Below are 13,573 nucleotides of genomic sequence, written 5' to 3'. Positions count from 1 at the left end.
TGTTATCACAGCGTTGCCATTTTTAAATAATCGATAAAGTTTTCAAAAGCTTCAGTGAAGGTATAACAGAAAAAATTTTGAAAATTAAATAACAGAAAAAATTAAAAAACTTTGAAAATTATATAATTGAGAATGTTTCTGATTAGCAGAGGGTTGCCACCTATTTCAAAAATTTTGCTTAAATATAGCTTAGAAGGCAGACGCCTTACCTTCGTTCGTATGTATTAAATTAAATGAAGTAAAAGTTACAAATATTTTTTGGAAAAGAAAATCCGAGGGTTGCCACCTGTATAAAGAATTGGTAAAGATCTGAAAAGCGACAGCGCAGGTTTAACTGAAAATATTTAGAAAATATATAAGAAAATAGTTTGAAATAGCAGAGGGTTGCCACCTATTTATAAAACATAGGTCAATAACAACTTGTAAGGCAGACGACTTACTTTTTTACGCTTATATTAAATTAAATTACCTTTAGAATTATTTTGAGAAGAGTTGCCACATGTTTTAATTTTTTTAAATTAAAATTATTCTAATTTAAGTTATGAAAAAAATTTAGACATTAATACTCATACTGTGAACGAATCTTATCGGATATTTTTCCGATAGATGACAACTCTTTAAAACTGGAATTTAAAAAAAAATTAAAAATAAATTTTATATCAAATTTTCTATTAAATTTCATTTTTAGAGTTTTTTTAAATTAAAATATTAAAGATTTACATTATTGGTTTAGTATACAAAAGAGAAACTGCGTCAGTATACCTACATATATGTACATACTTTCGTTGGAAAGCAGATTCTTTACAGATGAAAATTTATTTTAAAATCTATTTTATGCGTTATAAAAACAATTTTCAAAAAAAAAAAAAAAAAAAAAAATACTTTGAAGGCTTTAGAATAACATCTAATTTTCTTAATATAATTCTTGAATTTTATTTAAAATCGCAGTATGAAGCGTTGCTTCGAGCGTAATTTCACCAACAAGTTCTACAATAATAATTCTCTTTTTTTTGTATGCAAGTATGTGTGTTAAATAAATATGCATGAATGAATTTCAATACTATAAACACATGGCAGCATCAATTTTGATTACTCCGAATCTTCGGTTCATTTATCATGCAATTAACAATAGATTTTCACGCAATTAGACATTTATTTAATAAATGCAATTTATGCCTTACTTCTACGTAATCGATTAAGCACAAATGCGCATATTTTGGACATAATAAGCTAAATTATGCAGTAATCAAAATTTTTGGCACATTGCGCTCGGCTAAGCATAATCGTCATCAATAAAATATAGCCTTTAGTTACAATCGAAATAAAACGTGATTTATTGGAAAATAACATCAATTTCTTCAATATATGTAGCGTTTCTAATTAGCTGTCAACAGCTGTACATTTTTTTCCGAATTTTTCGGTTTAATACTCCAAAAAATCTTTTTTTCGGTATATTAGAAGTCAATACTGGCTTCTTGTGCTTGCGATATTATGTTTAGAAAGAGAGAATTGGAAAAGAAACAGAACGCAGACCTATGACCTATGAGAATGATGAAACAGTAAAGCTTAAATTTGATTTCTACCCAATTTATAGCCGACTAGTGCAGGTCACTAAGCTTAATTCTTAACAGAAATTATGCAGTTGGGATGGAAAATACTCAACAAAATTATCAAAATCAGCTAGCTGTTGCATGATCTGCAGTTGGTCCTTACTGGGAAGCAGAATCCAAATTTAATTTTTTTTTTAACAAAAAGGTTTAAAAATTAAATTTGATAAATTTGTGTTTATTTAAAATTTTTTTTTATTTTTCATATTTAAAGAGTTGCCATCTATCAGAAAAATAATCGACAAAAGTCGCTTATAGTATGAGTATTAATGAACATATTTTTACATAACTTAAATTGCATTAATTTTAATTTTTTTAAATGGAAACATGTGGCAACTTTTCAAAAAATTATTCTAACGGTTACTTAATTTAGCTAAATATATGCATACATATGTAGGTATGGCGTCTGCATTAAAATTGCATAATTTTAATTTTTTTAAATTGCAACATGTGGCAACTCTTAAAAAATTAATAATAACGGTTACTAAATTTAGCTAAATATATGCGTACAAAAGTAAGTTGTCTACAAATTATTATTCACCTATGTTTAATAAATAGATGGCAACCCTCGGCTACTCAATTGAATGTACAATTATATGAAAACCATTTTTTTTTTGGCAGCAGAATGAAAGCAAAGGATCTCAACATCTTTTATATATCGACTCAACACATTTTGGTTAGTGTTTTGGGTACGAAGCGTGTCAAGGCTGGATAAACTCGCATCAGAAGATCTGAATCTTTCGCGAAAGAGTCGTCGTTCAGACAAATTGGTTGAGGACTCTATCAATCGCACCCTTACTAATGACGAGAGGTGGGTTTAAGACGTCGAAACTCTCTAACCACCTACCAAACGACGCTCGAAAAAGGAGCCTAACCAAGTTTTGTATGGGAAACTTTTTTATTTAACGAGATATCTTTACGAAATTTTGCATGAACTATTTTTTTAAGCAAAGGTTTAACCTTCAAAGAAATTGTGCAGATTGGACGACTCCCATAGCGTATAGTTGTCATACAAACTGATCAATGAAAATAAGTCTTTCAGCATTTCCTACCAAAGTCAATTTTTTTTGGCAATAAAATTATAATTATTGGTAATGTGTATATTTTAACACTTTCTAAAAAAGAATTTTTTATGTCTCATAATATAATCATGCAAAGAGCGCTCACGTAGAAAATCTAACTTTTGCTATACTCATTAGTAGCCAGCACTTGGTCCCAGCAAGCCTGTCAGCACTGTCAGCTATGGAGTTTTCCACGTTGGCACTCAGAATATTTGCGAACTGAAACTTTGCCGCACAACTTTTTGAGATCTGAGATTTCTTGTAGTCTTATTTTTGAATAACCACTCGAGAATTATTACACTCATTAAGTTTGCCAACGTGCGGTGAGACGACAGCGAGCATACAAAGCAAGTAGGGGCAACGAAATGTGTCATACCACAGCTGGTGTGGCGCTCTGTGGTTTGTCAAAGTTATACTTACGCTACATTTTTAAGTCAAAAGTTTGAGTAGAGCCTGCTTTTCGTTAGGTCCTCGCTGTGTGTATGCTTATATGCCTACTGAAAATTTGAAGCACTGAAATTTCACGGCATTCTCCAATATTTGTTTAAACAAGTCAAACGGATGTATATATGTATGCATTTTTGTTTGTATTTATATATATAAAAATATGGTATATATATGTATAAATATGTATGCATGTCTATATATACATAGATATGTCATTTACACTTGAGTTCTTTGCTTTATTCATACACGAGCACGTCTCTATGCTGTCGTCACATGCTCTAATAAGCGCCTAGTTCACGTCTATTCCAGCGAGTTCTACTAAATATGCATATGTATGTACTTGCACTTGTGTTAGGTACTCGCATACGTACTACAGCTGCTACACGAGTTGCTTATGAATAATGCAGCAGCATAATAAATAATCTCGCGAGCATAATTTGTAAGTAAATATGTGTGAGTGTGTGTTTTGTTTTGTCGCTCAAGTTGTGTATTTGTGTGTATGGACAAGGAAGTTCACGGCTATTGGGTATATTGATGCCGCAATTTGTGGCTTGTTTCAGTGCAATGCGGAGATAAATGGGTATGCTGGGGCGTATGAGTAACATTTATTGTATATGTGGTATTGAATATAACACACTTCAGCAAATTAATAGTGGTGCTTATTATGTTTAAATATTAATAAGAACAAAATGATTTGCTAAGTAGCAGATATTAAGTAAATAAAGCCAAATTTCATAAAGATATCTGCTCAAATAAAGTAGTTTTCTCTGCAAAAACTTGATTTTGATTGTTCATTTTGTATGATAGCATTATGGTATAGTATTTCGATTTGAGAACTTTCTTCCGATATGAGAGCCTTGTTTTGGAAAATAATTCGTACCAAATTTCGTGAAGATATCTGTCGAAATAAATTAGTTATCCATACAAAAACTTGATTATGATAATTCAGTCTATATGACAGCTATACGTTATAGAGATCCGATCTGCAAACAAAAAATCAAAAATTGATGCATAGCCTTGGAATATAAATTAGGCCAAATTGCAATAAGATATCTCCACAAAAAAAGTAGTTTTCCATACAAGAATTTTATCTGGATTGGTCGCTTTGTATGACAGCTATAGGGATCCGATCTCGAAAGTTTCTTCAGATATTTGAAGCAATGTTTTAGGAAATAATTTAGTTCAAATTTTGTGCAAATAACTCGCCAAATAAAATTTTTTTCATACAAGTGCTTAATTTTGATCGTGCAGTTTGTATGGCAGCTATATGATATAATGATCCAATCTCAAAAATTTCTTCGGATATGGGAAAGTTGTCTCGAAAAATAATTTGTGCCAAATTTCATGAAGATATCTCTTCAAACAAAAAAGTTTTCCATACAAGAACTTAAATTTAATAATTCAGTGTATATGACAGCTATATCATATAGTGAACCGTTGTGAAAGCAAAACCCGAAAATTAAAGCATACCATTGGGTAATAACTCGTGCCAAATTTCGTGAAGATATTTTTTAAAACAAAAAAGTTTTCCATACAAGAACGTTCAGTTTGTATGACAGCTATATCATATAGTGATCCGATCTAAAAAATGTCATCAGATATAGAAGATTTGTTTTGAAAAATAATTCGTGCCAAATTTCGTGAAGACATCTTTTCACAAAAAAAAAAGTTTTCCTTACAAGAACTTGTTTTTGAACGTTCATTTTGTATGGCACCTATATGCTATAGTGATCTGATATCAGCCATTCTAACAAATAAGCAGCTTCTTGAAAGGAAAATGATATGTGCAAAATTTCAGATCGATATCTCTAAAGCTTTGAGACTAGTGCCCACATACGCAATCAGACGAACCAATGGACATTGCTAGATCAACTCTGTTCCTCATTTGCATATACATATACAATTGTGTTAAACACTTTATCGCACCTTAACCGAAACAATTAAATTACTACTCAACACAATGATACAAACTTTTCAATATGCCACATATTATAAATAATTTTGCCCACAGCACAAATTCCCTCAACCTCATACACTGCATACACCCCTTGCCTTGGCAGTTGTCATATATTGTATTACAAATATTTTTATAAACTGATATCCCTGCTAACTTGATATAAAAACATTACCATGACAGCACATTCTAATTTCATTCTCATTTTATTCGATTTTGCCTCGGTCTTTTTTTAGCATTTTCATGCAAAAAGGTCCTTCGTCGCCTTGAGGACTCTACTCTATCGCCTCCTAATAAAAAAAAACATAATAAAAGAAATTCGAAAAAACATAACACAGTTGGCAACATGGCCGCACAAACAACAGCAATGCGGTCTCAAGTGAAAAAGCTCGCACACTCGGTGCTGATAAGCCGAGCTCAAAAAATTAACCTTCCGGCTAGTTGTTTGGGGAATTTACTAATTTCCCAATTTGGATTTAGTGGACTTTATGTGACCGTTGTCAGCGCGCTCAGCAACAAAAAGTTGCTGCAAAGGCGCCGAGTGTCCAACTGCCAGCTGTCAGTGCATTTGTGGACGTGAATTTGTTACTAGGATTATGCAGGCAACAACAATAACACGCTGGCAACTATAAATAATTCTCTTTGCACATATACAGACATACTTACAGACCTTTTTATAAGCCTCTAATTTTCACTTAGCTTATTGCCTTTACACACACGCGTACATACCTGCAAATAGAGAAAGAGAACAGAGAAAAGGAATTATAATTTGTTTTTTTCATAATTCAACATTAGAATAGTACGAGTAGCATATATTATATATGTAAGCACGATTATGTAATTATTTATATTTTTTGTTCGCAGTGTTGAAATTTTAAGGGTGCGCTATAAGTAACCTTCTCTTCGAAATTAAATTAAGTCAATCAAAAGTGGCGAAAAACGAGTACAACGGACTTATATAAGTCCAATGTCATTCAAACTGAAATATTGTGATATAAGATGATATTATGGCAAAATAAATTAGCCTGATAGAACACTGCTTAATATTTATTATTTTGAAAACTTTTTAATAGCAGAATTGTCTTGGAGAATTAGTGAAATAATATCAAAACTTCAACGAGCTAATGTGCTTCTCTCCTGAAAAACTTTCGCACTTATGAGTGTATCTCAAACGTTAACGTGGAAACTCGTAGTTAGTGGAAGAGCTAGCTCATGTCTTGCAGCATGCCAAAAAATCTCTTGAATCTAATTTCTAGTTGCGAATCTGTGCTACATCATATTAAAATCGATTGATCCATTTATGAAACGCATGTTGATGAAACATGGATTACTTACGACAACGTAAAACGGTAAAGCTCACTCCACAAGCTACTTGAGCTTTGTTAGGAGGTTTCTAAGCATCCACCTCATACTCTGGACTTGATATCATCACTATATTTATGTTGCGAATAATTTTGGAAAGGTTCATCTCAGCAAAACTTGTGCAAATAGTCCAAGTTTTTGGCAAAAAGGAACGAAGATTTTTATAATACATATTTGATCGAAATCAAATCATTTTAACTATTGTAAATAAAAGTTTAAAGTAAATGCAAAACTAATGGATTTCTTTACTAGGCCTTATACACCGAACTGCAGCTTAATTCAGTGAGGAGTGAATTCGTTCACTGACTGTGTGTTCAAAACAAGTCAAGGAGTGCATGACCTCATTAGCAATAGCCTCAATCTTCTTATACATTAAAATTGTATGCAGAACCAGGTCGCAACGGAATCACCGGAAACAGTAAAGCCGATAAGCTTTTTAGAGCTCACTTTCCCCAATTTTGGCTTCTAACATAGTCAATCCTGCTACAATGGTAGGTTTTTCCACTGGATACTGATTAAAGCTTGTATAAAGGAAGCCGAGATGGAATCATCAGGCCATTTTTCCTCTGTTCCCCGGCTTTTACCAGACCGAAATTGAACTATCTCGGTAAACACATCTTTGGCGAATCCAGTGAAGGTGTTGGAACTGATGTTTGCAGCCCGAATAGATTGCGGTAATCTCAAAACTCTTCGTCGAGCAGCTAGCATCTGGTGATCCACTTTTACAAAGACAAAGACGGGTAAGACAAAGGACGAATATACATACTTATATGTACTTAAGTGATAGTCATTGTTTTTTTGAATCTACCCTATGATCTAACTTAATTTAATTTAACTAGACCTTATAAATTCCTATAAAAAAAAAAWAATAATAAAAAGAAATAGAAAGCGTAAATAATACGCTACGAATAGAATTTCAAGATGTCGAGCAAGGGTTCTTCACTTCTTCAATTTTCCGTATCGCCTATTCTCGAGTACGTAGGTTCACCTTTGTTTGGACACACCTCCGCTTTTGTGTTACAGTAATTTGAAATATTCATCTCGGTAAAAAAATGGAATTAAATCGTGAACATTTTCGCGCGATTATGTTTTACAACTTTCGACTTGGCTTAACTCAGCAACGGTGCATTGATTAACTTGATTCAATTATTGCCGATGAAGCTTTATCAAAGATCAGTGTGGAATGAAGTTTGATAATCAAAGACCTAAATGATAGAATATTCATTGAATAAAGTTGCTCAAGGTCTTAAAATATCGACACTATGATCCAAAAGTGATTGGGTGTTAATCTAGCCAAAATGAAATCATGTTTGTCACTCTTGCGATTGCATCTTTAAAAAGAGGTATGGTAATAACTAAAGGCCTTTTTAGATCAGAATTTTCAGAAAATTTGAATATTGAAATTGATATTTTAGACCTATCCTTGACATGAAATCCCAAATTGGCTACGGAATTGTTTTGTATGATTGAATCTTACTCTCAGAGATGAGCTGAGTTCTACGCCACAAAAGTCAGTAAATTTTGTATGGCTGCTGTCTTGGGATGATTTTCGAACTGTGCTTTTGTTTTTCATTTTTTTTTTTTTCGATACTTACTCCAAGGAATTTATTGGCTTTGCTTTCTGGATCAAGGTATACAATGTTTTCGCTTTCTGGCATGTTTTCGTTGACTAGAGAAACTAGTGGACATTTTGCTGTGCCGACCGATGTTTATGACCGATTTTTGGGAATCGACAAAACTTTTCCATTTGCTACGTTAATGTAGGAAAGACATTATATTCATCTACAAACACTCGCAGATTAACCAACTCACCACAATTTACCTTGTACTTTGTGTTTTCGGTAATTTTTTTTTTATCGAATTTAAAAACACAGAATTTTAATTCAAAGCATTCGATTTTTTTTCTATCTTTCTCAAAAGCAAAAATAGTATTAAACGTGAAAACAATATATCGAAATATAAATATATATATTTTACTCACTTTACACTCGCCCCAAAGCTAGTTTTCAGACAACGAATAGATGGTCAAGGAAACAACGATCACGTCCGCAAAAAACTGCGAAACGCACGTGCGCACCGTCAGCACGCCGCTCAACTTGCCGCTCTTCTTATCAGGAAGCAAGTATTACCATAAACTAGCTTTTGACTTCGTTCTTAAGACGGCCTTAAAAGCTTCCGATCTCTAATAATAATGTTTTTATTTGAAAGGAACGCGTTTTAGAGATGACGCTTGGCGCAAGGTGCCCAACTACATTGAGAAGAAGAAGCATTTTTACGCAAAATACTGCAATGAAGGTAACAAGCACTAATTTCAACCGTTACTTAATGCACCGTATACAATTTGCAGAAAAGAAAGTGGAAACAAGAGATGTGAAAGATTTGAAAAACATGATTGGCGTGAATCGTGCGCGAGCCGAACGCTGTACCAATTTGCATATAACAAAAATCACACGACAATTGGGTGAAGACAAAGCATGGAATCTGCCACCGAACATATACAACACGAAGCGGGAGCCATACGAAAGCAAGCGCGGTCACCTCGGCTCCTATTGGCCCAAGGAGGCCAAAAAGATCACTAATATATTTGAGCCGACTTCAGTCGAATTGGCACGTGCGCGTGTTAAGAAGGAGCAATGGAAGTTCTATGACTTGCCGACGAATGCAGATTTGCTCGCTGCACCCTCAAACCAGCACAAGGGTGTATTCTTAACGAGTAAGCGCCATAACGTTTTTCTCAAAAATTACCGCTGCAATTCCGTTTCACTTTTAGATGCGCGCGACAGACGTGCCACAGCGCGTTGCATGATTAACGAACCGTCTTTGGTGTACCGCGATCCGGCCGAACCCTCGCCAGCGCACTACAATCCGTTGCGGTATCAGCTCGCCTATAATGTGTAAGTGCCGAGGTGTGTTTTGAACGACCAAAATTATGCATGCATTGAAACTGTCTTTAGCTCACCACCCTTGTACGAACCGGCGCCGAATCCTCATCTCTTTCTGCGTGGCACTTCTGTGCCCGACAAATGTTTACCGCTGATACGTCGGCACATAAGCTTCGAGCCAGCGGTGGGCCGCTACGAGATACGCTTCCCCATGCATTGTGGTTGTTCGCGCAAAATTCTAACTCCTGGCTTGCGTTTGATTGTCGACCGCGAGAAACGCCTCAAATTCCGTCGCTTGCCATATAAGAAACTCAAAACACGTAATCTATGTTCACCCGATTGGGGGCATGTGAAGGGACGCGGATTTCGGCGTCTCTTTCGCATTTCGAAGGCGTTGGCTAAGACGCTTGGCAGAGAAAAGTTTCGCGAGAAGTCCAAAGAGAAGAGCAAAGAAAAGACTGAGAAAATGGGCAAGCAGTTTGTGCTTTATCCAGATTCGAAATATATAAATATGATCAATTCACCGCGCAAAGACCTCATATCGGTGCATGTGGGCGGTACACCGAAAGTACCCGTTAGAATACGTTTCAACTGTATCTTCAGGCGTGTGACGCGTCGTCAACTGCGCAATAATAAGAAAATTGTATTCAACAGCGGCAGCGAACGATTTCCGGAACTCGAAATACGTCCGGTACAACTTACGGCCAGACAATTGGAGGAGTTAAAGAATACACTGCCACCTGAGCGTCAATTGCGCGACTATCCGATAACGAGAAGACCTTTATCACAAATCAGTTCGCACTTGTACGACACGCCTACACATATGCGTCCGGCTTATGAGCCGACCTTGCGTAAACGGCTTTTCAAATTTAAACCATTGCCTGAGCCGAAAGTACTTGTGTCGGAGAAACTATTTCGCTCCACTAATCCAGAGGTGCAATTTTTCTACAATAAACCAGTCGTTGCTGAAAACTTCATGAAAGATCGTAGGAAAACCGAATCTTCCCAACATTACTCAAGCATTGAAATTGGTGCCGAGGATAGTACAAATGGCGCTGTGGCTCCTACTGGAGAGGCTTAGCACTTACAAAAGAGGCTCCTACTGCAAAGATATAGGAAGTTTTGACTTTCACATTTTATTTGTAACTCTTTAGTGTGTACATTCAATAAATTCTAGTGTTTTTTTATAACTCTAAACTTTAGAGTCTAAAGTAACTTCTTCTAGTTGGTTCATCTCTCTCTCTCTCTCTCAGCCAGAGCGTGGCATAAAGTATGAAACAAGTAACAGCAGAGAGTGAGTAACATATTGTACACCAAAGCTGGTAACTCGCGAGCACAAAACTGGCGCGTTATACCGTAGATCCAAAAGAGCGTTGCTGGACGTGACAGTTGGCGTCACACATGTCTCATTGTTTTATTAAACCGATTTCTCGGACGTTTCATTCGTGATGAGTTTACTTTGTTAGAGGCTTTTTCGGAGACAGCAAAAGGGCCGACAGCTGTGAGCTGACATGTCAAGCAAGTGAGGTTTGTGAGGTTAAGATATGAATATTTATTTCAAGAAAGGTATAGGCTGAAGGAATTGGTTTGTAACGCTAGAAAAGGAGGATGCAAAAAAAAAACCAAAAGAGGATGGAAGGCACGTATGACTAGAGTCTGTTAGTATACAAAAGTTGAGATCTACATATGTTTGCAGAAGAAGCGGCTTATTCACATATACCCAACAGCAGCTACAAATGAATAATTGAGGGGGAAACGGCATTAAATAATAATAAAATGCAATGCAAAAACTGAGAATGTGTCAAAAGCACGTAATATGGATTTGTGCTCGACAAATATGATGCCTTGCATATGACGAGTTGCCACAAACCAAAAATTAAAAAAAAAAAAATTGTTAAAAGCTGTCAATGGAATAAGATGCGGCATAACTTGTATCTGGAAGAGTTCTTTAAACAACAAAATTGGGAAATCAATAGGAAGGACGTGTTGCGCTTTCAGAGAGCTCAGTGTTTTAAACGACTTATCTTTGTTGGAGATTTATTTGTGGCTTTAAAATGACTGCTCCTGTCCTCGGTAATGAAGGAAATACCTTTTGGTGGACAACAGAACTAACTTAGATCAAATCTTCAAGCAGAAGATCTTCAACAAAGTTCGCGAAAGTTGCTCTGGTGACGATTGTGTCACAACAACAAAGCCCGTAGAAGTGGCACTGTTGGTGATTGGACACTGTATAAGGCAGTTCTAGCTTTATATGTAAAAGTCCAAGGTAAAGAAAGCCAAAAAAGCCTTGAGGATAGCCTTCTGTGGCAGAGTAGAGGGCTGTCTTACTTCACTGGGGTATGAAAGAAATGTTGATGGTAGCTGGACCGCTGAACAGCTTAAAAAAGGTTGTAGAGAAATATTCGACTTTCTGGATCAACGTCAACTCACCTGTGCCCTGAATTCATTCAAAACTTTCAACCTACCGATTATATTAAGGCCCATTAGCGAATACTCATTTCTGCTCAAAGCATTAGAAACTCCTTACAGAGAGCTTCAGAACAATCTTCGACCTTTTGGAGGAATGTCACCTCACCTTTAATGTCTCTGTTAACCCAAGAGTAGCTCAGCGTAATGTCGAATCGGGCGAATAAAAGTGGTATAGTAAAACGAATATTGTTTTATTAATCAGGAGGTATAAAATTCCGGACGTCCCACTCTCCTTATTCGGCGGCTCTTGCCTTCAACATTTTGATAAGGTGAATGACTTGAGGCTTATTCTTGATAGGAAGCTTCATTGAGGTCAATAAGATAAAAGGCTAAAGAAGCCATCGGTTGTCTTATACTGCTGTAGTGTGCAGCAATAGCGAAGAGCTGGAGCCTCTAAAAACTTATCGAATTAAACTGGGTTGGATCTCCGAAAATGCGGCCCTCGACCTTAAAAAATCCAGGTCAATTCTGGTGACGTAGAAACGGTTGTTATGAGAATTGCTTTGCATCGTTGGTTATGGTGTTTTGGCTCCATGGAAAGAGCTCGAAGAGGCTATAGTCAATCAAGAATACAATGAAATGAACTGACTATATACAGAGGGAGTCAAATCCATTTTTGTTAAAACTTTTCTTTTAAAAAATTCTACTTTGTTTTTTCATATATATTGGTTGATTTTTATTCATAAATACGATAGCTTCATTTTTTCCTACACTATTTGACTACCATACCTACTCCATGAAAATGACCACACTAGTTTAAATCTTGATAAATATACAATCGCGTGACTATTTTTTGAGTAAATTTTGCTTTGACACGCAAGTCGTGAAGGTAACAAAGGAAAGCATAGTGGCCGAAAAGGATATGTAAACAGCACTTAATATATACTATATATTATATATACTAGGTATAATAACATAATAGAAATGATACAAAGTCAAACAAATAACTTACTTATCACATTTTTATTGCCTTTAAATAGGAATCATTATTTTTTTTCTGTAAAGTTGAGTTTGTTGTACAAAGGAGCCTTCTGATTAACACTTACGTCGTAATCCATAAAATATTGGATTGTTTATTCGCTATTCGGCATAGTAAAAGAAAAAGTGCATGAATTAATTTCGAGGAGGGTGTCGATTTGACAGTTATTGGCCGAATAAAAACCCGGATCCATTCCCCTTACTGAGATCAGGTGAGTCTTTGTGATTTAGGAAAGGGCACAATACACCTAAGGTAGCAGTGCATTCCTTGTTTATCTATCTAACCTTCGACCGCAACAGTACCTATTGGAAGCTCCAAACGTGTATCTTTTTCCAAGTTCGAAAATATTGCTTGCGTTTGTTTGGGAACGTCAGCCAACTCGAAGAGGTCAATTTGATATCCCAGCATAATAAACTTTCGTTAAATAAATTCTCAATTTCAACTAAACCATCCATACCAGTGATAAGTGCCTTAAAGAAATTTATGCATATAAAATTTTATATACAAAATAAGATACCCATTTAATACAGTGAAATTCCTTGTACTCATTTTCAGCCCTGTTCTCATTCGCCGTCTATAGTTGACAGCTGTCAATTGCAGCAAAGAGAATACTGACAAATTCTGACAGTTTTCTTAGCATTGTTGTTTCCAGCAGCTAGGCAAGTAATATTTGCGTGTTTAACAAATGAAATCAGAGTTGTATTCATGCACATGAAACGCGCAAAAGTATGGGTATACTCGCTTCACTTATACTCTCTTCATTCAACGTGGATGAGATACGATGAGATTACCAGACACAATAGAAAGCATTG

General features: G+C 35.5%; 2 protein-coding genes across 4 annotated transcripts in view; one reads left to right on the top strand and one right to left on the bottom strand.

The window, feature by feature from the left end:
- Nucleotides 1-13,573, bottom strand: part of LOC108974361 (uncharacterized transmembrane protein DDB_G0289901) — a gene marked incomplete at its 3' end in the record, with an annotated part of 224,825 nt that overhangs the window by 91,251 nt on the left and 120,001 nt on the right.
- On the top strand, nucleotides 8,355-10,484 carry LOC108974347. Of its 2 annotated transcripts, XM_018942107.1 has the most exons (5): nucleotides 8,355-8,549; nucleotides 8,640-8,726; nucleotides 8,779-9,144; nucleotides 9,202-9,325; nucleotides 9,386-10,484. In XM_018942107.1, the coding sequence occupies exons 1-5, from the start codon at nucleotides 8,453-8,455 to the stop codon at nucleotides 10,392-10,394; spliced, it is 1,683 nt and encodes a 560-aa protein (XP_018797652.1). In that variant the 5' UTR covers nucleotides 8,355-8,452; the 3' UTR covers nucleotides 10,395-10,484. The 2 variants fall into 2 exon arrangements, with proteins under 2 accessions (XP_018797652.1, XP_018797661.1); XM_018942116.1 differs by lacking the exon at nucleotides 8,355-8,549 and having other exon boundaries at nucleotides 8,650-8,726; nucleotides 8,784-9,144.

Source organism: Bactrocera latifrons, unplaced genomic scaffold (assembly GCF_001853355.1).
Source record: "Bactrocera latifrons isolate USDA-ARS-PBARC rearing strain unplaced genomic scaffold, ASM185335v1 scaffold_111, whole genome shotgun sequence".
In the NCBI taxonomy this organism is placed as follows: Eukaryota; Metazoa; Arthropoda; class Insecta; order Diptera; family Tephritidae; genus Bactrocera; species Bactrocera latifrons.
This window is presented reverse-complemented; position numbering and strand designations above follow the sequence as displayed.

What these genes read in the sequence shown, in the direction of transcription:
- LOC108974347 (XM_018942107.1), top strand. Translation starts at nt 8,453, where the DNA reads ATGGTCAAGGAAACAACGATCACGTCCGCAAAAAACTGCGAAACGCAC. An exon ending in CGCAAAATACTGCAATGAAG is followed by an intron (nt 8,727 to 8,778) that starts GTAACAAGCACT and finishes TACAATTTGCAG; the next exon opens with AAAAGAAAGTGGAAACAAGA. An exon ending in CAAGGGTGTATTCTTAACGA is followed by an intron (nt 9,145 to 9,201) that starts GTAAGCGCCATA and finishes TTTCACTTTTAG; the next exon opens with ATGCGCGCGACAGACGTGCC.